Source organism: Vidua macroura, chromosome 27, assembly GCF_024509145.1.
Source record: "Vidua macroura isolate BioBank_ID:100142 chromosome 27, ASM2450914v1, whole genome shotgun sequence".
NCBI lineage: Eukaryota > Metazoa > Chordata > Aves > Passeriformes > Viduidae > Vidua > Vidua macroura.
In genome coordinates, this window is record NC_071597.1 from 1,194,202 (window position 1) to 1,218,779 (window position 24,578).

Sequence of the window (24,578 nt, forward strand, 5' to 3'; positions counted from 1 at the left end):
TGACAGCAGAGAGGGACAGGTGGGGGGCCCCACCCCCACTTTTATAGGCACAGGGAGGGGTGACATGAGCGGGCTTGGGCCCAGTTTGGCCCAGCTGGGACCAGTTTGGGGTGTTGACAGTAAACACTGGGGAGGGAGGGGCAGCGTTTGTTGTCAGTACAATGGGGGGGGGACACCAGAGGCCCCCCCAGTCCCTTTGTCCCAGCCAAGGCCCCCCCTTGTGTGTCCTGTCACCACCCCCATTTTAACCCCTTCCATTTCGGCCAGGTTTGGCTCTTTTTGGGCAGACAAAGGGCGTTTGCAGAGCCCCAGGGGTTAAGGTGGGGGGGGGTTGGTGGGTGCTGTGTCCCCTGCTTGGGTGCTGGGGTTGTCACATTTGGGGGGGTCTATGGGTGCTGTCCCCCCTCGTGGGGACACTGGGACGTGACACGGGGGTGTCACACACCGGGGGGTGTCACACACGGACCCACAGCTGCCATCGCTGTGATGAGGTGCGAGGGTCTCAGCTCCATTTCAGGGCTGGGGGGGGGACCCTCCCCAGCTCGTTAAACCCCCCCAGGTGGGCCCAGGGGAGGGGCAGAGCTCACCCAGGCCGTGTCCGTCTGTCTGTCCAGCCACTCCCAGTGTGGGATGGGGCTGGCAAGGAGCTGCTGGGGGAGTCTGGGCTGTCCTGGGGGGTCCCTGCTGTGAGCTCCAGCCCCGGGTCCTTCCCCTCTGGGGGTGCCGAGCCCCCCCAAACCTCCCCCAGACCCTCAGCTCCTCCCTGAGCCCTTTGGGGGGCTTTCAGGGGGTCCCCTGTGCCCGGGGCTGTGGGGAAGGGTCCCACACGGGGATTCCCAGCAGCAATTCCCTGCTTCCCCCCCGCTGCAGACACAGACTCGGCGGGAAGAGTCCGGGATGTTTTATTGGAGGCCTGGGGACGGGACACGCTCGGCGCAGGGGACGGCCCGCGGTCACTTCTTGGCCTCCTCCTCCTTGGAGAGGGTTTTGATGATCTCCTCCTTCTTGGCCTGCAGCCGCTCCTCCCGGCGCTTCCGCGCCTCCTTGGTCTTGGAGCGCCGCGCTTCCGCCTGGTCCCTGCGGGGTGGGAGCCGTGAGGAACGCCCAGAGCAGCCCCAGCCCCACTGAGCCTGCCCCAGCCCCACTGAGCCTGTCCCAGCCCCCTGTCCCAGCCCCACTGAGCCTGTCCCAGCCCCCCCGAGCCCTGTCCCAGCCCCACTGAGCCCTGTCCCAGCCCCACTGAGCCCTGTCCCAGCCCCCTGAGCCCTGTCCCAGCCCCCCCGAGCCCTGTCCCAGCCCCACTGAGCCCTGTCCCAGCCCCCCAGGCCCTGTCCCAGCCCCACTGAGCCCTGTCCCAGCCCCCTGTCCCAGCCCCCTGAGCCTGTCCCAGCCCCCCTGAGCCCTGCCCCAGCCCCACTGAGCCCTGTCCCAGCCCCCTGCCCCAGCCCCCCTGAGCCCTGTCCCAGCCCCCTGAGCCTGTCCCAGCCCCCCTGAGCCCGGTCCCAGCCCCCCAGGCCCTGTCCCAGCCCCACTGAGCTCTGTCCCACACGATCCTGCTGGCTCCCAGGGATTTCCATCCACTGGGGCCAAGGAGCAGCTCCTGCCCGGAGCTGTTTTGGGGTCACGTGTCCCTGCTGAATCCCAGAGTGCCGAGATTCAGCTTTCTGCCCCAAGGACGCAGCGGGATTTTGCAATCCCTCCCCTCCCCTGGTCAATCACTCCTGCAGCTGATGAGGAATTTCCCAGTTCTCACCTCAGCGAAACGCAAAACCCCACCACAGCCCCACACTTCCCTGCTGCCAGCCAGCCCTGCCCAGTCTGGGATCGATTCCTCCCAGAACCCCTCTGGAATGACCCAGGGAGGGATTTATTCCTGACACTCCCCTCCTGCCTGGAGCAGCACTTACGCCAGGAGCTTCTTGCGGGCTTTGTCTGCCTTCAGCTTGTGGATGTGCTCCATGAGGATCCGCTTGTTCTTGAACACGTTGCCCTTGACCTTCAGGTAGAGGCTGTGGTACCTGTGGGGTGGGGACATCAATGCCTGCCCTGGAGCACTGGGATGGACTGGGAGCACTGGGATGGACTGGGAGCACTGGGATGGGATTAGGAGATGGCCCCACCCTGCTGGAGGCATGGGAAGCGCAGGGCCGAGGATTCGAGGCTCGTCCCAGCCCTTGCTGGGAGAACTGGACCTGTCCAGGGACTGGTCTGGCCAATACTGGGAGGACTGGCCCTGTGCTGTGCCTAACCCTAACCCTAACCCACCTTCCTGAGGCTGGGAATGGCCAAGGAGGGCTGGGAATGGCCAGGGTTGCTCAGGGAATGGCCGGGGTTGCCCAGGGAATGGCCGGGGTTGCCCAGGGAACGGCCGGGGTTGCCCAGGGTTGCCCAGGGAACGGCCGGGGTTGCCCGGGGTTGCCCAGGGAACGGCTGGGGTTGCCCGGGGCAGGTGCAGCTCCGGGCTCTGGAGGGGACAGCACTCACATGTGGCGGTCGATCTTCTTGGACTCGCGGTAGCGCCGCAGCAGCCGCCGCAGGATCCGCATCCGCCGCATCCAGGTGACCTTCTCGGGCATGCGGGCGTTGGCCGTGCCCTTCCTCTTGCCTGGAGCGGGGGGAGCGGGGTGAGGACGAGCCCGAATTCCTGCCAGCTCAGCCCCACACGCACCCCAGAGCTTTTCACCCTCCCCTTCAGCTCAAAGGAACAGCCACTGACACAACCCAGGGCTTTCCTGACACCTCCCCAGGGTGAGGGAGCAGCAGGAGCTGTGGGAGGTGGGGAAGTCCCCCGTTCCCAGGGGTTTGCAGCACTCCCCAGTGTGATTTCCCCGTTCCCAGGGGTTTGCAGCACTCCCCAGTGCGATTTCCCCATTCCCAGGGGTTTGCAGCACTCCCCAGTGTGATTTCCCCCATTCCCAGGGGTTTGCAGCACTCCCCAGTGCGATTTCCCCGTTCCCAGGGGTTTGCAGCACTCCCCAGTGTGATTCCCACTCCATTTCCCCGTTCCCAGGGGTTTGCAGCACTCCCCAATGTGATTTCCCCTGTTCCCAGGGGTTTGCAGCACTCCCCAGTGTGATTCCCACTCCATTCCCCATTCCCAGGGGTTTGCAGCACTCCCCAGTGTGATTTCCCCGTTCCCAGGGGATGCAGCACTCCCCAATGTGATTCCCACTCCATTTCCCCCATTCCCAGGGGATGCAGCACTCCCCAGTGTGATTTCCCCCATTCCCAGGGGATGCAGCACTCCCCAGTGTGATTTCCCCCATTCCCAGGGGATGCAGCACTCCCCAGTGTGATTTCCCCCGTTCCCAGGGGTTTGCAGCACTCCCCAGTGTGATTTCCCCGTTCCCAGGGGTTTGCAGCACTCCCCAGTGTGATTTTTCCCGTTCCCAGGGGTTTGCAGCACTCCCCAGTGTGATTTCCCCGTTCCCAGGGGTTTGCAGCACTCCCCAGTGTGATTTCCCCGTTCCCAGGGCTGCAGCCCTCACCGATGCCCATGTGCCGGCCCTTCCTCCGGGCCAGCGTGTTCTTCCTGCAGCGGGCGCGGGAGTGCACGGTCACGGGCTTGCGGATGATCAGCCCATCCTTGATCAGCTTCCGGATCTGCTGCCCTGCAGAGGCACCCAGCACTGCTGGGGGGCTGCCAGGCCAGCACTGACCCCAGCCCAGGGGCACGGAGAGCACCCAGCACCACGGACAAGGCAGCCCCCACTTCAGAGCCCTGTTTCCCCCTCCCTCCTCAGGGCCCTGTTCTCTCCCTCCTCAGAGCTGTTTTCCCCTCCTCACAGCCCTGTTTTCCCCCTCTCAGAAGTGTTTCCCCTCCTCACAGCCCTGTTTTCCCCCTCTCAGAAGTGTTTCCCCCTCTCAGAAGTGTTTCCCCCTCCTCACAGCCCTGTTTTCCCTCCTGCTTCTCCCACTGAAGCTCCAGCAATCCCGACTCCCTCACTCACCATCCCAGAACCCACCACCAGGCACCTCAGCAGTGCAAACCCTGAAAACCCCACTTGAACCTGCAAAGAACTCGCTGGATTTCACCTCAGCCGAAGCTCGAACCAAACGCTTCCGGGAGCTCCTTCCCAGACTCCATGATTTCATCAATCCCAACCAACTCCGAGCTTCCCAAGCCCTCTCCGTCCCACCCTCCCGGGGGATCCCTGTCCCACAGAGCCCCTCACGTACGGGAGTTGGCGTTGGCGATCTCGTTGGTCTCGTTGGGATCGAGCCACACCTTCTTCTTCCCGCAGCGCAGCACGCTGGAGGCCAGCCTCTTCTGGAGCCGGAGCATGCTGCGGCAGAAAGGGGCACGGATCAGGGGGGTCTGCACCTCCGCGGGACCCCAGAGCCCCCCCCGGGACTGTGCCATCCTCCCCAAGGGACACTACCCCCCCTTCAGGGACCCCCGGCCAGGGGAGCCCGCACCCCTCTGCGAGGGTCCTCACCTCCACCAAGGGACCCTGCGCTGCCCTTAGGGACCCCCACCCAGCCCTCGCCACCGCCATCCGGCTCAGGGCCCCGCATCGCCCCTCAGGGGACCCTCACCACCCCCTGGGACCCCTCACCCCCCTCAGGGACTCTTCCCCCCCCCCGCCCCTCAGACACCCCCTCAGGTCCCCGGCCCCAGTCCCCGCACCAAGGGGCGCATCCAAGCACCGAGACCAGCGCCTCCACCCCGCTCAGCGCCCCCAGACCCCACTCACGCCGCCCCGGCCCCTCAGCGCGGCCATGGCGCCCCTCCGCCATTTTCCTGCCAGGCCTGAGGAGGCCGCGGCCGCCTCACAGCGCCCGGAGCCGTCATCCAGCACCGCCCGGACGCCGCCCCCGTTCTAAGAACACTGCCCCATTTCCCTCCAGCCTTCCCCGGTGCCTCCCGACCCCCGTTATCCCCCGAGGAGCGGCCGCAGCCCCGCTCGCACCTCATGGCGGCGGCGGCGCCGGGGCCGGAGAGACGCAGCGGCGGCGCTGACCCCGCCCCCTGCGCGCGGCACGTACCACCCCCGCCCTCCCCCCCGCGCCCGTCCCCGCGGCCTCGCCGCAACCCGAGACGCGGTGAGGGAAAAACCGCCACGAAATCACGCGTGGCCACTCATTTAAAGGACACGCGCGGCGCCGAGAGCCGCGCGGGACACGTGGGGAGGGGCGTGGGTCCTTCCCGGCTCTCCCCTCCGCTGCAGAGGGATGGTACAGCCCGCGCGTGCGTGGCGGGAAGGGCTGGGCGGAGGCTGCGCATGCGCGGTGGGGGCGTGGGAAGCACGTGGAGGGAGCGCTGGGACGGACTGGGATGAACTGGGATGGACTGGGATAAACTGGGATGGACTGGGATGGACTGGGATGGGATTAGGGCATGGCCCCGCCCCGCTGGCGGTGTGGGAAGCACAGGCCCGAGGACTCAGGGCTCGTCCCAGCCCTTGCTGGGAGAACTGGACCTGTCCAGGGACCCGTCTGACCCATACTGGGAGGACTGGCCCTGTGCTGTGCTTAGACTGGTCTATACTGGGAGGCCTGGATCTGCTTTGGGATCATGCTGGGCTGCTCTGGGAGCTCTGTCCCTGCTCTGGGACCAGCCTGGCCCCTGCCCATCCCATATTCACCCTCCTTGGACCTGCAGACACCTGGGCAGAGCTTGTCCCTCCCGCCTGCCTCAGGACGAGTTTAACACCACTAAACACCACTAAAACACCACTAAAACACCACTAAAACACCATTAAATTTGCCACTTTATTTCTCCTAGCAGGGAATGGCATCTCTGCCTTCCCTTCTTTCCCAGGAATTCACCCCAAAGCCTGAGCTGGGCTCTCAGATTCCAGTCCCACCCCTTTTCCAGCGGTTCTGGCACTGCTGGCTAAAAATTCAAGTTTTCCTGGGAAATAACCTCTTGATAGGGCTGGTGAGAGTTGCCAGAGAACGTTTCCCCTTCCTGGAATTCCGGGGTGGGGCACGAGCCAGGTCCAGGAGTGTCCATGGCTCTGTTTGCAGTTGGGAAACTGAGGCACGGCCAGGCTGAGTGATGGTTCCTGCGCCAAAAACGCTCAGAAGTAACTGGTTACCCCCAAAATCGCCTGGTTATCCCTGAAATCGCCTGGTTATGCCTTAAAATCACCTGGTGGACCCCCAAAATCTCCTGGTGAACCCCTGAAATCACCTGGTTACCCCCAAAATCGCCTGGTGAACCCCTGAAATCACCTGGTTATGCCTTAAAATCACCTGGTGGACCCCCAAAATCTCCTGGTGAACCCCCAGAATCACCTGGTTACCCCTGAAATCACTTGCTAAACCACCAAAATCACCTGGTTACCCCCAAAAATCACCTGGTGAACCCCCAAAATCATCTGGTTACCCCTGAAATCACTTGCTAAACCACCAAAATCACCTGGCTACCCCCCAAAAATTACCTGGTGAACCCCCAAAATCACCTGGTTAGCCCTGAAATCACTTGCTAAACTCCCAAAATCTCCTGGTGAACCCCTGAAATCACCTGGTGAACCACCAAAATCACCTGGTGAACCCCCAAAAATCACCTGCTAAACCCCCAAATCACCTGGTTACCCCCAAAATCACCTGGTGAACCCCCAAATCACCTGGTTACCCCCCAAAATCACCTGGTGAACGCCCAAAATCACCTGGTTACCCCTGAAATCACTTGCTAAACCACCAAAATCACCTGGCTACCCCCCAAAAATCACCTGCTAAACCCCCAGATCACCTGGTTACCCCCAAAATCTCCTGGTGAACCCCTGAAATCACCTGGTTATGCCTTAAAATCACCTGGTGGACCCCCAAAATCTCCTGCTAAACCCCCAAATCACCTGGTTCCCCCCAAAATCGCCCGGTTGCCCCCCCGAAACGCCCTGGTTACCCCGGGGCGGGGGTGCTGCCGATCCCCGGGGCTCTGGCAGAGCCGACATATGGCGCGAGCCGAGGAGCTGCTGCCGCCGCCAGATTTTTGGTTCATTTTCCCAGAAAAACACGGATAAACACAGGCTCTCGCTGTTTCACAACTGACTCATCCTTTTCCTTAAACAAACAGCCGAAACCGGCGGCTCCCGGGGCGGGAGAAGGGCTCGGGGTGGGAATCGCTGGAACCGCGTGGCTCCCGCGTGGGGACGGGACAATGCCGGTGACAGCGGCGCTCAGCGTGTCCCCGAGCGCTCTGGAAGTGTCCCCGAGCCCTCTGGAAGTGCCCCCGAGCCCTCTGGAAGTGCCACCGCGTGCTCCCCAAGGATGCCAGGAGGAGGAAACGCAGCGGACCCCAGATTTGAGGGGTTGCAGGTAGGGATGCTGCTGCTGCTGCGTTCCCGCGGGGGCGGGGGGGGGTTCCCAGGAGATTTCCGTCCCTCCCTGGGGTTCCCGGGGAATATCCGTGGCTGGATGCTCCTGGAGCTCGTCCCGGGAGCGGAGGGGGTGCCCGGGGAGCCGGCGGCGAGGAGGGGATGCCGCGATCGTGCCGCTCTCGCACGCAGCGCCAGGCGAGGAGGGTGCGCCCGCCTCCGCCGCCGGGCACCACCCAAGGGCGCCCCCAAAACCCGCCCTGGGGTCCCCACAGACCCTGCAGGGATCTCCTCGCCGCCTAGGAGAAGCAGAATTGGCTTTCCCAGGCACGGGGGGGTGCGGGCTGGGGGTGGCCGGAGCCCGCCCAGCGCTCCCTGCTCGCGGCGCCGCTGATGGAGGGGGCCGGGGGTGGGAAATGCGCTGCCAGCTGTCCCCGAGCCGCGACAGGAGCAGGAAAATCCCCTCTGCACTGGGGGGGGGGGGGGGGGGGGGGTGGGCAAAAAGGAATTTTGAACTTTCCAACAGCCGGCGGGAGGTGCCAGCAGCGCGGGGGGCTCAGCTGGGCACGGGGGGATCGGCCCCTCCGTGCCTGGGGAGGGGGGCATTGTCCCCAGGGTGCTGCCACGGGGCGCAGGGGACACTGCCAGGAGAACCAGCGCGGCGTGGGGGTCCCTCCCTGCGCTTTCCTGGGGGGAAAAAGCGGATTTTTGGGGCAGCCTTGTCCCGAGGGAGCGCTGGATTCCCCCGCTGGCAGATCCCGCTGCGGGCGCTGGCGTTTGGGGACTGCTCCTGCCTGGGGTCCCCGTCACCCCCCGGCTCTTTCTGGGGTCCCCCCCCAGCCCTAAAGCGCGGCAAACAGCGGCGGGCACCAATTTGGGGAGGGGGCACCCTCAGCACCCCCTATTTTTGGGAAGGAGCCGCTGCGGGGGCGCCGTAGCTGGGATTGGGGGTGGGTGTTGGGGGGGGGGCGCATTCCCGCATCCCCCATCCCCCCGGGAAGGCGGTGCGGGAGCGGCCGCCCATCCCTCGCCCCCCCTGCGCCATCCCCACTCCTCCTCCTTCCTCCTCCTCCTCCTCCTCCTCCTCCCGCTCCGTCACCGCGGGGGCCAGGCCTGAGCTTCATCGTCATCGTCATCATCTTCCTCTGTGTGGTTCCCCCCCCATCCACCCACCCATCCATCCCAAAATCCCGCCGAGCCCGGCGCTTCCATGGTGCGGGAAGGCGGCATGGCCCGGACCCCCTACAGCTCCACGCAGGACATCCAGATGGACGTCTTGGACAACGCCGCGCTCCAGGTGACACCCCCGGGGGCCCTGGGGGGGTGGCACGGGGGTGGCAGCACCGCCCGCACCCCCCGAGGGAACGGCGGGGGCGGGGGGGGGCGCGGGGGTCGTCCCGTGGAATTGGGGAAAGAGATGGGGCTCAGCCCTTCCCCCCCAAATTGATAATGAAGGGGGGGGGGTGTCCCGCCCTCCCCGCACCCAAAAATAAAGGGTGTCCCCCCCTCTCGGAGAGACCCTAAATCCACGCCCCCCCCCCCCCCCAGTTTGCCACCGAAGTGGGCAGGTGGGTTGTTTTTTTTGGGGGGGAGGGGGTGTTGTGCCCACTGGGAAAGTTTTAGGAATTGGGAAAACTCTTGGGGTGCTCCCCCCGCCCCACACCCCCTTCCCTCGGCTTGTCCCCTCTGGTTTGGGGACCCTCACTGGTCCCAGAGGGGTGGGGGGCTCAGGGGACAGACCCCCCCCCCCATGCTCTTGGGGAGCACCAATCGGGGGGGGGGGGTGTGACAGTTTTTGGGGTGGGGGTTCCCAGGGGATGGGGGCAGAGGGAGCCTCGTCACTGTGGGTGGCACGTGGGGGGCTCCTGGACCTAAAAATACCCAGCGTGGGGACCCCCCACCCCCGGGCTGGGTGGCAGCTGGGCCCAGCAGTCCCTTGGGGACACTGGGGGGGGTGACAGCCCCCTCCCCTCAGAGTTTTGCCCCCTTTTGCCTCCCCCAAAGGGCGGGAGCTGCCACGGGGGGGGCACTGGGACACCCCCACATCCTCCAGCCCGTCCCAGCAGGAGGGAGCGGGGGTCCCGTGGGGGTGGCTGCCCACACTGGGGGGGGGGTCTCGGGGGCACTGGGGTAGTGCAGGGGGGTGGGGGCGTGGTGTCACCCTCCCCTGGGGGCTGCTTGGGCTCTGCTTTGACCGGGGGGGGAGCTGCAGTTTGGGGGGGCTGCTCCCCAGGCCCCACCGTGTTGGGGTTGGGGTCGCAGCCCCCCCAATACCGGGGGAGGGGCAGCCCCATCCCGTCCCCATCCCCATCCCGAGCCCCCCCCCCCCCCCCCGAGCGGGGTTCGGCTGCGGGGCGGGGGTGGAGGGGGTTGGAGCATCCCCGGCAGCGGGGGCTGGGGGGGGGGCAGAGCTGCCCCCCGGCTCTGGGGGGAGTTTTGTGGCTCCAGCGCTGCCCTCTCGCCCCCTCCCCCGTCCCCAGGGCAAGTACAGCAGGCGCAAGAGCCGCTTCAAGCGCTCGGACGGCAGCACCTCCTCCGACACCACCTCCAACAGCTTCGTCCGGCAGGTGCGGGGGGGGCCCCGGCGCTTTTGGGGGGGTCCCAGCGCTCCTCTGTGCCCCGGGGACTGAGGTGGGGTCACCCCGAGCCAGGCCTGGCCGTGCCCTCGGCCCCTCTCTGCTCTGCCCTGCGTGCTGGAGGCGTCCCCACCCCCCCACACCCCAAAACCGCAGCCCCCCCAGGGCTCCCCTGCCCCTTTTTGGGGTGCCAGGGAGGGGACGCAGCCCTGGCATCCCGCAGCTGGCACCAAACCCTCTCTCCCCAACCCTGGGGCTTGGCAGGGCCGCCCCCCCCCCGCCCCCCACCCCGGCCCCCACCCCCTGCCCGGCACCGGGCTAAATATACCCGGGGCTGAAACCTGAGCCCCCCCCGGGCCAGCCCTGCGCCCGCCCCGCTCGCCCCCGGCCCTGCCACCATGGAGATCCCCGGCAAAGACCACCCGGCTGCCCCGGTGAGCGACCCCCCCCCCCCCGGCCCCGCAGCCCCCAGGACCCCCCGGCCCCCCCCGTGCCCGCTCTGCCCTCAGCTCGGGGCCCCCCCATGGGCTGGGGGGGTCTCTGGGGTGTTGGGGGTCTGTGGGGAGTTGGGGTGACCCCCCCCAGAGTCCCCTCTGTGGGGCAGGAGTGGGGGTGGTGTCGCCAGGGTGGCTTTTGGGGAGGGGTCCCCCCCCGGGCTGCGCAGAGGGACCCCCAAATCCCCGCCCGGTGTTGGGAAAGGTTGGGACAAATCAGGGCTGGGGGGTCCCGCAGCCCCCAGCGGCTCGGCGGGGATGTCCCACATGTCACCCACCGCGTCCCTGGGGTGTCCCCGCTGTCCCTCCGGGGGCTGGGGGTGGGCAGGGGGTCCCCGATCCCGCCCCAGCCTTGTCCCGGGGTGACCCCGAGTGGCCCCGCAGCGCGCTGTGCCCAAGGCCCGGGGCCAGCCGTGGGGACAGCGCTGTCCCCTGCGCTGGGGGACACTCGGGGGGTCCCCGCCGCCGTCCCGGCTCGCGGAGAGGCCCCGGGCAGCGGCACGGGAGCAGCGCCGGTGTCACGTTCCCGGCCGGAGCGGTGGCGACAGCTGCCGTGTCCCTCTCCTGCCGTGACCCCGCCGCGGTGGCACCGGGGTAGCACCGGGCGGCACCGGGTGGCACCGGGTGGCATTGGGCAGCACCAGGGGCTCCGGGGGTGGCACCAGGGTGGCACCGGGCAGCGCTGGAATGGCACCATGGGCTCCGGGGTGGCACCAGGGTGGCACTGGGTGGCATCGGGTGGCACTGGGCAGCACCATGGGCTCCGGGGGTGGCACCAGGTGGTACCAGGGTGGCACCGGGGTGGCACCAGGGGCTCTGGAGTGGCACCGGATGGCACCAGGGTGGCTCTGGGCAGCACCGGGATGGCTCCAGGCAGCACCAGGGTGGCACCGGGCAGCACTGGGTGGCACCGGGCAGCACCGGGGTGGCACCGGGATGGCTCCAGGCAGCTCCAGGGTGGCTCCCAGTGGCCACGGTGACGGGCACCGGCAGCAGTGAGAGCGTGCAGGGGGTGGCAGGGCCGGAATCGGGGACGGGCTCCCTGTCCTGGGGGGCACAGGCTGGGCTGAGCCCCCTCCCCGCTCCCAGGGCTCGGCTGAGTCCTACACCAGCCGCCCCTCGGACTCGGATGTGTCGCTGGAGGAGGACCGGGAGGCGCTGCGCAAGGAGGCCGAGCGCCAGGCCATGGCTCAGCTGGAGAAAGCCAAGGTGGGACAGGCGGGACGGACCCCCCCGGGCCCCCAGCCCCGGCACAGGGACCCCCCGGTGCCCCCTGCCCCCAGCCCTGCCCCGGGATCGCGGGCTGGGGGCACTGGGAAGGTTTTACTGGGCGGAACTGGGAGCCGGGCTGCTCCCCTTGGCTCAGTGTCCTCGCACCGGGCGGCCCCGGGGCAATTAGCTAATGAGCCCCTCGTTAGTTGGTGGCCGCTCTGGGGAGGAGCCAAGCCCGGCTGGTGACACCGGCACCTGCCTGGCCCGGCTGTGGCGAGGGAGTGGAATCTCCCCGTTTTGGGGTGGCACGGGACGGGATTGCCCCAGTTTTGGGTGGAATCTCCCTATTCTGGGGTGGAATTTCCCCGTTTTGGGGTGGCAGAGGGTGGGATTGCCCCATTTTTGGGTGGAATCTCCCCATTTTGGGGTGGCAGAGGACGGGATCTCCCCGTTTTGGGGTGGCAGAGGATGGAATCTCCCCATTTTGGGGTGGAATCTCCACATTTTGGGGCGGAATCTCCCCGTTTTGGGGTGGAATCTCCCCATTTTGGGGTGGAATCTCCCCGTTTTGGGGTGGCAGAGGACGGGATCTCCCCATTTTGGGATGGAATTTCCTCGTTTTGGGGTGGCAGAGGACGGGATCTCCCCGTTTTGGGGTGGCAGAGGGCGGGATCTCCCCATTTTGGGATGGAATTTCCTCGTTTTGGGGTGGCAGAGGACGGGATCTCCCCGTTTTGGGGTGGCAGAGGACGGGATCTCCCCGCTGCGGGGCGGGGGGAGCTGCCGACCCCTCTCCCGTGTGCAGACGAAGCCGGTGGCGTTCGCCGTGCGCACCAACGTGGGCTACAACCCTTCGGCCGGGGACGACGTGCCCGTGCAGGGCATGGCCATCTGCTTCGAGCCCAAGGACTTCCTGCACATCAAGGAGGTGGGAGCGGGCCGGGGGGCGGCGCTGGGGTGGGCTTGGAGGTGTGTGTGGGGGGGGGGTTAAGGTGTTTTCCCCCCCTCGCCGGAGCAGAAGTACAACAACGACTGGTGGATCGGGCGGCTGGTGAAGGAGGGCTGCGAGGTGGGCTTCATCCCCAGCCCCGTCAAGCTGGAGAACATGCGGCTGCTGCAGGAGCAGAAGATGAGGCAGAACCGCCTGAGCTCGAGGTGGGGCTCACCCTGACCCCCCCCGCCCCCCCTCCTCAATCCATCCCTCCCTCATCACTCTCCCCGTGCTTCTCCCACGCAGCAAATCGGGTGACAACTCCAGCTCCAGCCTGGGCGATGTGGTGACGGGGACCCGCCGGCCCACCCCCCCTGCCAGCGGTAAGAGTGTCCCGGGTCCCCCCCCCGGCAGCTCCAGCCTGGGGGTCCCTCCCCGGCTCCCCACGGGTGACCCCTTCGTCCCGTCCGCCCCGGGTGCAGGCAGGGTGACCCCATTTCCCGCGGGACTCCTCTGCTTTTCTCCTCTTCCACCCCCCCACCCCCCCCGTGCCCTTCCCAGCCTCCCCATCTCCATTTCCCCTTTCTTCCATCGCCATTATCGCTCTTCTTCTCTCCCTGCCGTCCGTCCGTCCGTCCGTCCGCGGCTCCGGCCGTCCCCAGGTGGCCTGGACATGCCTAGCTTTGCCTTTGACCCCGATGAGTTAGAGGAGGAGGAGGCCGTGGAGACGCCGCGCTCCCCTAAGAGTAGCGTGAGCAGCGTCACCACCCCCCCCGCCCACAGCAAGCGCATCCCCTTCTTTAGGAAGGTAACGGCCCCCGCCGGCCCCGCCTCGCCTGCTGCACCCGCTGCCTGCCCTAACACTGCCGGGGGGCTGGGGGCGCCCCACGGGGGCTCCCCATGGGGCTGGGGGCACCCCACAGGGGCTCCCCATGGGGCTGGGGGCACCCCACAAAGTCGCCCCACGGGGCTGGGGGCACCCCACTCCATGGGTATGGGGTCACCCCACGGGGCTGGGGTCACCCCACTTCATGGGGCTGGGGTCACCCCACGGGGCTGGGGGCACCCCACAAAGTCGCCCCACGGGGCTGGGGTCACCCCATGGGGCTGGGGGCACCCCACTCCATGGGGCTGGGGTCGCCCCACGGGGCTGGGGGCCACGCGCGGCCCCGGTGCCACGGCACGGGATGAGCCCTGCACCCGGGGCCAGTGCGGGGCTGACTCCTCCCGCTGTCAGTGCGATGGATCAGTCCGTGGCTGTGTCCCCCCCATAGTCCGTGGGATGGATCAGTCCGTGGCTGTGTCCCCCCCGAGTTATCAACGGGATGGATCAGTCCATGGCTGCATCCCCCCCATGGTCTATGGGATGGACCCGTCCATGGCTGTGACCCCCCCCCCCGGGTCCATGGAATGGACCAGCCCATGCCCCCCCCTCCCGGCTGCTCCCCCCCGCACTGTGCGCATGGTGTGTTCCAGCACGGCCGCTGTCTCACCCCCCCCGCGACGAGAATGGACCATTCCTGCCCCCCCCCCCGAACTGGGCATAACCCGGGGGGGGTTTGGGCGCAACCACCACGCGGGACGGGGGGGTCTGCAGGTCCCGGCTGCCCCCCAAACCCTGCAGAGCCCCCCCGGCACCCAGAGCCGCCCCGGGGGGGGCGGTGCTGCTGTGTCACTGTCCCCAGGGCCCCCCGGGTCACACACGTGTCCCCTGGGGCAGCCGCGGGTCACGCACGCGGCTCTGGGCTTGCACACGTGTCCTTTGGGCCACCCTGTGCGTGACAGGAACGTCACTGGGTCACCTGTGGGTCACACCTGTGTCCCCTGGGTCACCCTCCAGGTCACACACGTGTCACTGGGTCACCTGTGGGTCACACCTGTGTCCCCTGGGTCACACACGTGTCCTTTGGGCGCCCCATGGATCACACACGTGTCCCTTGGGTCACCTCAGGGTCACCCACGTGTCACTGGGTGTCACTGCAGGTCACAGCGTGTGCCTTTGGGGTGCCCTGGAGGGTCACACGTGTCCCTGGGTCACGCCTTGGGTCACACCTGTGTCACTGGGTCACCCTCCAGGTCACATGTGTGTCCGTGGCTCAACCCTGGGGGTCACACACGTGTCCCTGGGTCACAGACATGTCCCTGAGTCACCCCTTGGGTCACACACGTGTCCCTGGCTCACCACCAGGCGGGTCACACGTGTGCCTGGGTCACCTTTGGGTCACACGCGTGTCCCTGGCTCACCCCTGCCGGTGTCACACGCGTGTCCCTGGCCCAGCCGGGTGTCACACCTGGGCTGTCACACCTGGGGGGTCACACCCGTGTCCCTGGAGGGTCACACGAGTGTCCCTGGGGTGTCACACGCGTGTCCCCGGCCCAGCCGGGTGTCACACCTGGGGTGTCACTCCTGGACTGTCACACCCGGGGTGTCACACACGTGTCCCTGGGGTGTCACACGCGTGTCCCTGGCTCACCCCCGGGGTGTCACACGTGTGTCCCTGGCCCAGGCGGGTGTCACCCCTGGGGTGTCACACCCATGACCCTGGAGGGTCACACCCGTGTCCCTGGCTCACCCCCGGGGTGTCACACCCAGGGTGTCACACCCGTGTCCCTGGGGTGCCACACCCGTGTCCCTGGCCCAGGCGGGTGTCACCCCTGGGGTGTCACACCCATGACCCTGGAGGGTCACACGCATGTCCCTGACTCACCCCTGGGGTGTCACACCCATCACCCTGGAGGGTCACACGCGTGTCCCCGGCCCAGGCGGGTGTCACCCCCAGGGTGTCACACCCGTGTCCCCGGAGGGCCACACCCGTGTCCCTGGCTCACCCCCGGGGGGCCACACCCGTGTCCCTGGCTCACCCCCGGGGTGTCACACCCAGGGTGTCACACCCGTGTCCCTGGGGTGTCACACGCGTGTCCCTGGCTCACCCCCGGGTGCCACCCGCGTGTCCCCGTGCCCCCGTGCCCCGTGCCCGCGGTAACACGCATGCCTTGTTTGTCTCCTCTCGCCCCCGGCCCCGCGCCCCCGGGACGTAGCCAAGCAGAAGCAGAAGTCGGTGAGTAGCGCCAGGAGCCCGGGAGGGGGGCAGGGAGGCGCCCCCCGCTTGCAGCCCCCCCCCCCACCCCATCCCCACCCCAAACCAGCCCGGGGGTGCCCCGTGTCCCCCCCGTGTCCCCGGTGACGCCCGGCTCTGTCCCCAGACCGAGCACGTGCCCCCGTACGACGTGGTGCCCTCCATGCGCCCCATCATCCTCGTGGGGCCCTCGCTGAAGGGCTATGAGGTGAGCAGGGGGCGGGCGGCGCTCGGGGGGGGGGTCCGGGGGGGGACCCCAGCCCCACTTTGTCCCCGTGTCCCTGCTGCCCCGCCCCGCAGGTGACGGACATGATGCAGAAGGCGCTGTTCGACTTCCTGAAGCATCGCTTCGATGGCCGGTGAGGGGCTGCGAGGCGGGGACCCCCGACCCCATAGAGGGACCCCCCGACCCCATCAGGGACCCCTGAATCCATAGAGGGACCCCATAATCCACCAGGGACCCCCGACCCCATAGAGGGACCCCCGACCCCATAGAGGGACCCCTGAATCCATCAGGGACCCCCGACCCCATAGAGGGACCCCTGACCCCATAAAGGGACCCCTGAATCCACGAGGGATCCCCGACCCCATCAGGGACCCCTGAACCCATAGAGGGACCCCATAATCCACCAGGGACCCCTGACCCCATAGAGGGACCCCTGAACCCACGAGGGACCCCTGACCCCATAGAGGGACCCCTGAACCCACGAGGGACCCCTGACCCCATCAGGGACCCCTGACCCCATAGAGGGACCCCTGAACCCATCAGGGACCCCTGACCCCATAGAGGGACCCCTGAACCCATAGAGGGACCCCTGACCCCATAGAGGGACCCCTGAATCCATCAGGGACCCCTGAACCCTTAGAGGGGCCCCTAACCCCATAGAGGAACCCCTAAATTCATGTGGGGGCCCCTAACCCCATGAAGGGACCCCATAGCCTGCGTGGGGACCCCCAAACCCATGGCGGGAGCCCTCAATCCCATGAAGGAGCCCTAACCCCATGGGGGACCCCAAATCTCATAGGGGGGTCCCCAAACCCACAGGGGAACCCTGATCAGGGCGGGTCCAGCTCCCCCATGGCCAGCAGCCCCCGGGGTGGGGTGACAGCAGGGGGTGACACTGGGGTCAGGGCGTGGCTGGGGGGTGACACGGGGGTCCTGGGGGTGGCTGTGGGGTGTTGGCAGGGGGGTGACACCAGGGTCAGGGGGTGGCTGTGGGTGTGGGGTGACAGTGGGGTCCCAGTGGTGGCTGTGGGGTGACACTGGGGTCCCGGGGGTGGCTGTGGGGTGACACTGGGGTCCCGGGGGTGACCGTGGGGTGACCCCGGTGTCCCGGGGGTGGCTGTGGGGTGACCCCGGTGTCCCGGGGGTGACCGTGGGGTGACACTGGGGTCCCGGGGGTGGCTGTGGGGTGACCCCGGTGTCCCGGGGGTGACGGTGGCTGTGGGGGTGCCCCCGCCGTGTCCCCAGGATCTCCATCACGCGGGTCACAGCCGACATCTCCCTGGCCAAGCGCTCCGTGCTCAACAACCCCAGCAAGCACACCATCATCGAGCGCTCCAGCACCCGCTCCAGCCTGGGTACGGCCCGGCCCCCGGACCCCCGGACCCCCGGACCCCCCGGACCCCCGGACACCCCCAAGCCTCCATCTGTATCACCCCAACCCAGCCCGGGGGGCTCATCCCGCTCCTGGGGGTGGGGGTGACGAACCCTGTGCTCCCCCGGGCCTGTGACTCAGTGCCTCTCCTCCTCCTCCTCCTCCTCCTCCTCCTCCTCTTTTATCTTCTCTGTTGTGTTTTTTTGTTCCCGTTTCTCTTTTCTTTCGGGGTTCTCCTCCCCTCCGCGCTGCCTCCTTCCTCCCCTGCTCCTGATACAGATGTCTTGGGTACGTAGAGGGACCCGCCGGGACCCCCGTCCTCCCCCAGGTGGCCTCGGGGACACAAGCTGAGGGTTGGGGACACCTTGGTGGCACCTGTGTGCCCCCCACACCCCGTGTGTGTGTGTGTGGTTTGGGGTGGGGAGGCTTTGCCGGCGCCACCTGGCTCCTGCAGGGACACCGAGGTGGCCGCAGTGACACCGAGGTGGCCACGGTGACACCGAGGTGGCCACGGTGACACCGAGGTGGCCGTGGTGACACCGAGGTGGCCGCAGTGGCACCGAGGTGGCCGCGGTGACACCGAGGTGGCCGAGGCTCAGGACGAGTCCCCTTCTGCTGCTGTCCCCATGCCGTGGCCCTTGGGAGATGGCCTCACAAAAAAACTAGATATGTCAGAGAAATATCAATATATATCTATATTGAATATCTATATATATATATAGATATATATAGATATATATCTATAGATTCAATATAGATATATATAGACATCTATATAAATATATATAGATTTATATAGATATATAGGTGTGTATATATATATATACACACACATATATATCTATGTATATCTATATATCTATAGATATATCTATAGATATAGATATAGATAGGTATATATATAGATATATAGATATATTGAATATATAAATATCAATATATATATTTATATTGATATACATATATTGAGATATATATATTTATATATATAATATATATTTTTTTATATATAATATTATATATTTATATATAGATCTATAGAGAATATATATATCTATATATACAGAATATATATCAATATATAGATATATATAGTTATCGAGATCTATAGATATATATAGGAATATATAGGAATATATATATATTATAATATTTATTCATAGATATCTATATATACCTATATATATATATATATGAATATATATAAGATATATAAAAAAGATAAATATACCTATATATAGATCTTTAGGTCTATATATAGGCATATATATACACCTCTCTCTATATATATATATGTATATATATATATTGTATATCTTTGCAGATATTTATGTATGTAATATATACATTAACAATATAATATATATAAAATATTAATATATCTATAATATAATATATATTAATATATATATTTAATGAAAGATGCCTTATATGAGCACCCACGAGGGGTAATTCTAAATTATTTGCTTTAAGGCATTTGCAGCACGGTGTGGCAGAAGCTGATAGGCCACGGAACGCTGGTAGTGTGTTGTAATTAAAAACAGTTAATTAGCTGGCTTCTAATTGTGATAACATGGATTACAACACCCGCGTTGTCTCACCCTTCACATGAAATTGAAAATAAAAGAAGAGTTTTTAAACCCCTCTCAGTTACCCCATCTCTGGGTCAGGAAAAACCTTCACCCAGCCCCTGCTCACCTCGGCCAGCCGCTGTCCCCACGCGTCCCACGACCCTCACCCCGTCCCGTGTCCCCCCAGCCGAGGTCCAGAGCGAGACCGAGCGCATCTTCGAGCTGGCCCGGACGCTGCAGTTGGTGGCCCTGGACGCCGACACCATCAACCACCCGGCGCAGCTGGCCAAGACCTCGCTGGCGCCCATCATCGTCTACATCAAAATCGCCTCCCCCAAGGTGGGTGCGGGCCCTGGGGGGGCACGGGCGGTGCCAGCCCCTCCCTGCCGTGCTGGCGACACCGGGCAGGCTCGGGCCATGTCCCCGCGGCCACCCCGGGCTGTCCCCTCCTGCCCAGGTGCTGCAGCGGCTGGTGAAGTCCAGGGGGAAGTCCCAGGCCAAGCACCTCAACGTGCAGATGGTGGCCTCGGACAAGCTGGCACAGTGCCCACCTGTGAGTGTGCCCCGGCCACCGTGGTCCCACCCTGACCTGCCCTGCCCAGCCCCTGCCCGATATCTGCCCAGCCTGTCCCGCAGATCCTGCCCCGTCCCATTGTCCCTGCCCCGTCCCATTGTCCCTGCCCTGTGCCACTGTCCCTGCCCTGTCCCATAGATCCTACCCCATCCCATTGTCCCTGCCCTGTCCCATAGATCCTACCCCATCCCATTGTCCCTGCCCCGTCCCATTGTCCCTGCCCTGTCCCACAGATCCTACCCCATCCCATTGTCCCTGCCCTGTCCCATTGTCCCTGCCCTGTGCCACTGTCCCTGCCCTGTCCCACTGTCCCCACCCTGTCCTACAGGCCTTGTCCCATTGTCCCCGCCCTGTCCCATAGGCTCTGCCCCATGTCCAGGTACCCCCTCCCTGTCCCATTGTCCCCACCCTGTCCTAGAGGCTCTGACCTGTCCCATTAGCCCGGACCTGTCCTACAGGCTCCACCGACTGTCCCATTGTCCCCACCCCGTGTCCCCTAAGGCTCCACCCTGTCCTATTATCCCCACCCCACATCCAGCTGTCCCACCCTATCCCATAGGCTCTGCCCCATGTCCGGGTGCCCTTCCCTGTCCAACTGTCCCCTCCCTGTCCCATTGTCCCCTCCCTGTCCAACTGTCCCCTCCCTGTCCCATTGTCCCCTCCCTGTCCCATTGTCCCCACCCTATCCCATAGGCTCTGCCCCATGTCCGGGTGCCCTTCCCTGTCCAACTGTCCCCTCCCTGTCCCATTGTCCCCTCCCTGTCCCACTGTCCCCTCCCTGTCCCACTGTCCCCTCCCTGTCCCATTGTCCCCTCCCTGTCCCATAGGCTCTGCCCCACATCCAGCTGCCCCTCCCTGTCCCATTGTCCCCGCCCTGTCCCATTGTCCCCACCCTATCCCATAGGCTCTGCCCCATGTCCGGGTGCCCCTCCCTGTCCCATTGTCCCCTCCCTGTCCCACTGTCCCCGCCCTGCCCCACCTCGCACCCGTCCCTTCCCCAGGAGATGTTCGACATCGTGCTGGACGAGAACCAGCTGGAGGAGGCCTGCGAGCACCTGGCCGAGTACCTGGAGGCCTACTGGAAGGCCACGCACCCGCCCAGCAGCAACCCCCCGAACCCGCTGCTGAACCGCACCATGGCCACGGCCGCGCTGGCCGCCAGCCCCGCGCCCGTCTCCAACCTCCAGGTACAGGTGCTCACCTCCCTGCGCAGGAACCTCAACCTCTGGGGCCGCGAGGCCGCCCCCAGCCCCCCCGGAGCCCTCGAGGAGCACGCGCTGTGAGGCGGCGGCGGGGACACCGGGGACACCAGGACACCGGGGACACCAGGACACCGGGGACACTGGGGACACCGGGGACACTGGGAACACTGGGGACATTGGGGACACCAGGACATCGGGGACATTGGGGACACTGGGGACACCAGGGCACCGGGGACACTGGGGACACCGGGGACATTGGGGACACTGGGGACACCAGGACACCGAGGACACCAGGACATCGGGGACATTGGGGACACTGGGGACACCAGGGCACCGGGGACACTGGGGACACCGGGGACATTGGGGACACCGGGGACATTTAGGACACCAGGACATCAGGGACACTGGGGACATTGGGGACACCAGGGACATTGGGGACACCAGGACACTGGGAACACCCCTCCAGCCCTCGGGAGACCCCTGGGATCGGGGACAGCCTGGGGAATCACAGTCCTCCCCAGGTGTGGGATTGTCCCTGGGGTCACCTGTCCTGGGATCAGGGTCACTCCACAGGACCGTGGCACTCCCCAGGTGTGGGATTGTCCCTGGGGTCACCTTCTCTGGGATCAGGCTCTCCACCCTGGGATTGGGGCCACCCCTGGGGTTAGGGTCACCCCAGGGGACCGTGGTCCCGAGGTGTGGGGTCATCTGCTCTGGGGACACTGGGATTAGGGCAACCCATGGGATCGGGGTCACCATGGGGAACCACAGCCCCCCAGGAGTGGGACTGTCCCTGGGATCGTTCTTTTGGGAATGTGTGTCCCCCCCAGGGCTGCTGCAGGCCCCTGGCGTGGCACTGTTCCTGGGATCGGGGTCACCCCAGGGACCTGCTCCTGTTCCTGGACTGGGGCCATCCCTGGGATTAGCCAGGGGAGCTGTCCCTGCCTGGGGCTGCTGCCAGCCCCGCATTCGGGCTCTCCTGGGAATCTGGGCCTCCTCCAAAGCCTGGGGCTGCCCAGGGGATTGGGAACCCCCAGGATCTGCCCCCTCCAAGAGCCACCGCGTGCCTTCCCGGGGCTGCCGTGGTGCCAGACCCCCATTGCCACAGCCCTCCGGGGGAGCCGTGGTGGGGGCGAGAGCTTTGGGGTGTCCTGGCTGGGCTGCACAGCCCCATCCCACCGTGCTGAGCCGGGGGTCCTGCAGCCACCCCCGGGGCTGGGGACACGGGGGGGACACGTGTCCTGTGCTGTCTGTCGCTAAATCCTCCAGCGAGCCGGGCGCTGCTGGTGCTCCATCCCCCTCCCCCCCGTGCCGCTCCCCCTCCCCATTCCCTGCCCCGCTGCCATCGTGTCACCCACCAGAGGCGGGCCAGGCTGGCCAGGAGCGTGTGTCCCCCCCCCCCGCCAGCCCCGGCTGTCCCCCACTAACCCCTCCCCAACTAAGCGACCCCCGCCCGTCCGCCCCCGCATGGTGTGGTTGCTTCTCGCACCCAGGCTCCGTACCCGGAGGGGGAGCACGGCCGCCTCCGGCAGGGCCCGGGGGACTCGGGGGGCCGCGGGCAGGGCAGGGCCCCCCCGCCGCCCGCCCGCCCGGGCCCCCCCCGCAGCCTGGCCCGCCAGGACACCTTCGACTCCGAGGCTCCGGGCAGCTGGGACTCGGCCGGCACGGAGCCCGGCGATTCCTGCTGCATGGACATCGAGATGGACCCCGTCGAGGAGGAGCCGCCGGGCACCCCCGGGGCCGCCCCCCAGCGCCCCCCCGGCTCCTGGGACGGGGCCGAGCCCGGGCGGGAGGGCCGGGGGCTGCGGGGCCGAGCCAAGGGCCAGGAGCCCCTGGGCCAGAGTGACGGGGAGGGCTGGGGCCGGGACGTTTACATGCGTTAGGATGAGGGGGTGCGGGCGGGGGGCCCCCCCCACCCAGCGCTGGTTTTGGGGTGCGGGACAGCCCCGCTGGTTGCCTTTGTGCCCCCCCGAGCCCGGCCAGCAGTGCCGCGGGGAGCCCCCGCCGTGCCCTGGGGGCTCCCCCTGCCCCGCTCTTTGCTGAGTGGGGGGGGGGTCTCCCCCTGCCGCAGCCCCCCAGCATCTCGCGGTGCCTCGGGGCCTCCCTGCCCGGCAGGGACAGCAAGTGACCAAAGGGGACCCGGCGTGTCCCCGTCCCCCCAGGCGCGGGGTGGGGGCCGTGCCCCCCTCCCCAGCCCTGCCCGCCGGGTGCCCCCCGTTTCTCCATGGTGCTCTCGGCCACCCGGCTGCGGGGACCCCCGGAGCTGGCCGTGGCGGTGGGAGGGGGGGGGGTCCCTGCCAGCTGCCCCCCACCCCAGCAGTGCCTGGCACGGCCCCCAGAGCCCCCGGCCCTGCCGGGGGGGTGCATGCGTGTGCGGTGTGTGCGGGGCTCTGGGGGCTCCCCGCTGCCCCAGGCTGTGCCCCCCGAGGTGCTGCCTGCCCGAGGGGGGTGGGGGGGGGGGTCTGCATGTGTTTGCCTTGGAGGGGCTCTGCCTGAATTGGGGGGGTGGGGGGGGGGAGTGAATCTGAGCCAGTTTTGGGGGTCTAACCTGTGCTAACAGCTGCCCAGCCCTGGCCTGCCGGGGGGGGTCCCGCTGTCCTGGCACCGCCAGGCCCCGGCCCCCCTTTCCCCAGCCCCCCTCCCTTCCCGTTCCAACCCCCCCGCCGTGCCTGTCCACGCTCGCCCTGTCCAGCCGTGTCCGTCTGTCCGTCTGTCCGTGAGCCTCTGTCCCCCCCCCCCCCCGCACCCCGGGGCACTGCCTTGTCCTGTGCCCGCCCCGGGGCGTTCCCTGTGCCCCTCAGCTCGGCGGGGTGACCACACCAGGGTGGCCTGGGGACACCCCAAGTCCAGCCCTCACCGCGGGACGGGGCTTGTCCCACTGGTGGGGCGGCCCCTTGCCCCCCCACCCCCACCCCTGGGGGCAATGCTGGGGGTCCCCGGGGTCACTGCCTTACCCAGACCACCAGCCCGGGTCGGGGGGCTTGGGGGCACCCAGCTCTGCCGCTGCCAAGCCGCCACCCACGTGTGCCTCAGTTTCCCCCTTTTTTTTGGGGGGGTGGGGGGGGGGGGACTCGGTGTCACTGCCTGCCAAGTGCTTTGAGCCCCCCCTGCCCCAGTGCTCGCTCCCGTGGCGGCCAAAATCTGGGCAGTGGGGCCCCCCCCGGCCCCCCCGCGGGGCAGAGGGACGTCCCGTATTTATGTCACTTCACAAACTTTTAATTTAAAGACCCGACAAAAAATGTATTTTATTTATTTATTCTCGTTGGCGTGTGTGTGTGTGTCGGGGGGGGGGAACTCGCCCCGCTCGCTTGGTTCTTTGTAATAAACATTTCGGTGAGACCTGCCCCGCGCCTGAGCCTGCTGGGGACACGGGGGGACATGGGGGACACGGAGGGACACGGAGGGACGCGGGGGGACACGGAGGGACGCGGGGGGACATGGGGGGACACGGGGGGACATGGGGGGACACGGAGGGACGCGGGGGGACACGGAGGGACGTGGGGGGACGCGGGGGGACACGGAGGGACACGGAGGGACGCGGGGGGACACGGAGGGATGCAGAGGGACACGGGGGGACATGGGGGGACGCGGGGGCACACGGAGGGACGCGGGGGGACATGGGGGGACACGGAGGGATGCGGGGGGACATGGGGGGACATGGGGGGACACGGAGGGACGCGGGGGGACACGGTGGGGCTGCGGCCACCGCGGTTGGACCGGACACAGCCCAGCTCTGCGGTGACCCCCGCGCCGCCCCCTGCTCGGGGCTGGGGATGGAGCCGGGACCTGCCCGGCTCCGGGGAAGGGGAAGGGGCGAGGACCCGACGCGGGGGTCGGGGGGCTCCAGCCCCCCGGGGATGCACAGCGCCAGCCGCCGGGCTCAGCGCGGCGCTGGGCCGGGTTTAGCGGCGCTGGGCCGGGTCCGGACACGCTGTGGACGCGCTATTTACAAGACAATAAATACAACAACGCGGGCGCTTCAGGGCTGCCGGCACCGCCACTCGCTCTTCTCCGGCCAGTACTCGAACGCTCTCCTGCGGACAGCGCACGGCGACATCGGTGACACCTCAGCCCTGTC

General features: G+C 66.3%; 2 protein-coding genes across 4 annotated transcripts; one reads left to right on the forward strand and one right to left on the reverse strand.

Annotated features, from left to right (window-relative positions):
* Nucleotides 1-886: 886 nt before the first annotated feature.
* On the reverse strand, nucleotides 887-5,011 carry RPL19 (ribosomal protein L19). The gene is made up of 6 exons (XM_054000106.1): nucleotides 4,914-5,011; nucleotides 4,180-4,286; nucleotides 3,489-3,611; nucleotides 2,485-2,605; nucleotides 1,908-2,018; nucleotides 887-1,077 (listed from the first exon to the last, which is right to left on the reverse strand). Exons 1-6 carry the CDS (start codon nucleotides 4,916-4,918, stop codon nucleotides 954-956), a joined length of 591 nt encoding a protein of 196 aa, XP_053856081.1. The 5' UTR covers nucleotides 4,919-5,011; the 3' UTR covers nucleotides 887-953.
* Nucleotides 5,012-7,180: 2,169 nt separating this feature from the next.
* On the forward strand, nucleotides 7,181-23,844 carry CACNB1 (calcium voltage-gated channel auxiliary subunit beta 1). 3 transcript variants are annotated; one of them, XM_054000095.1, is made up of 15 exons: nucleotides 7,181-7,266; nucleotides 8,377-8,562; nucleotides 9,746-9,832; nucleotides 11,425-11,544; nucleotides 12,353-12,475; nucleotides 12,566-12,702; nucleotides 12,785-12,861; nucleotides 13,141-13,286; nucleotides 15,683-15,763; nucleotides 15,856-15,914; nucleotides 17,027-17,136; nucleotides 18,912-19,063; nucleotides 19,182-19,277; nucleotides 20,300-20,485; nucleotides 21,994-23,844. In XM_054000095.1, exons 2-15 carry the CDS (start codon nucleotides 8,476-8,478, stop codon nucleotides 22,381-22,383), a joined length of 1,851 nt encoding a protein of 616 aa, XP_053856070.1. In that variant the 5' UTR covers nucleotides 7,181-7,266; nucleotides 8,377-8,475; the 3' UTR covers nucleotides 22,384-23,844. The 3 variants fall into 3 exon arrangements, with proteins under 3 accessions (XP_053856070.1, XP_053856071.1, XP_053856072.1); XM_054000096.1 differs by lacking the exon at nucleotides 13,141-13,286 and adding an exon at nucleotides 15,518-15,537; XM_054000097.1 differs by lacking the exon at nucleotides 7,181-7,266 and having other exon boundaries at nucleotides 8,143-8,562.
* Nucleotides 23,845-24,578: the final 734 nt, after the last annotated feature.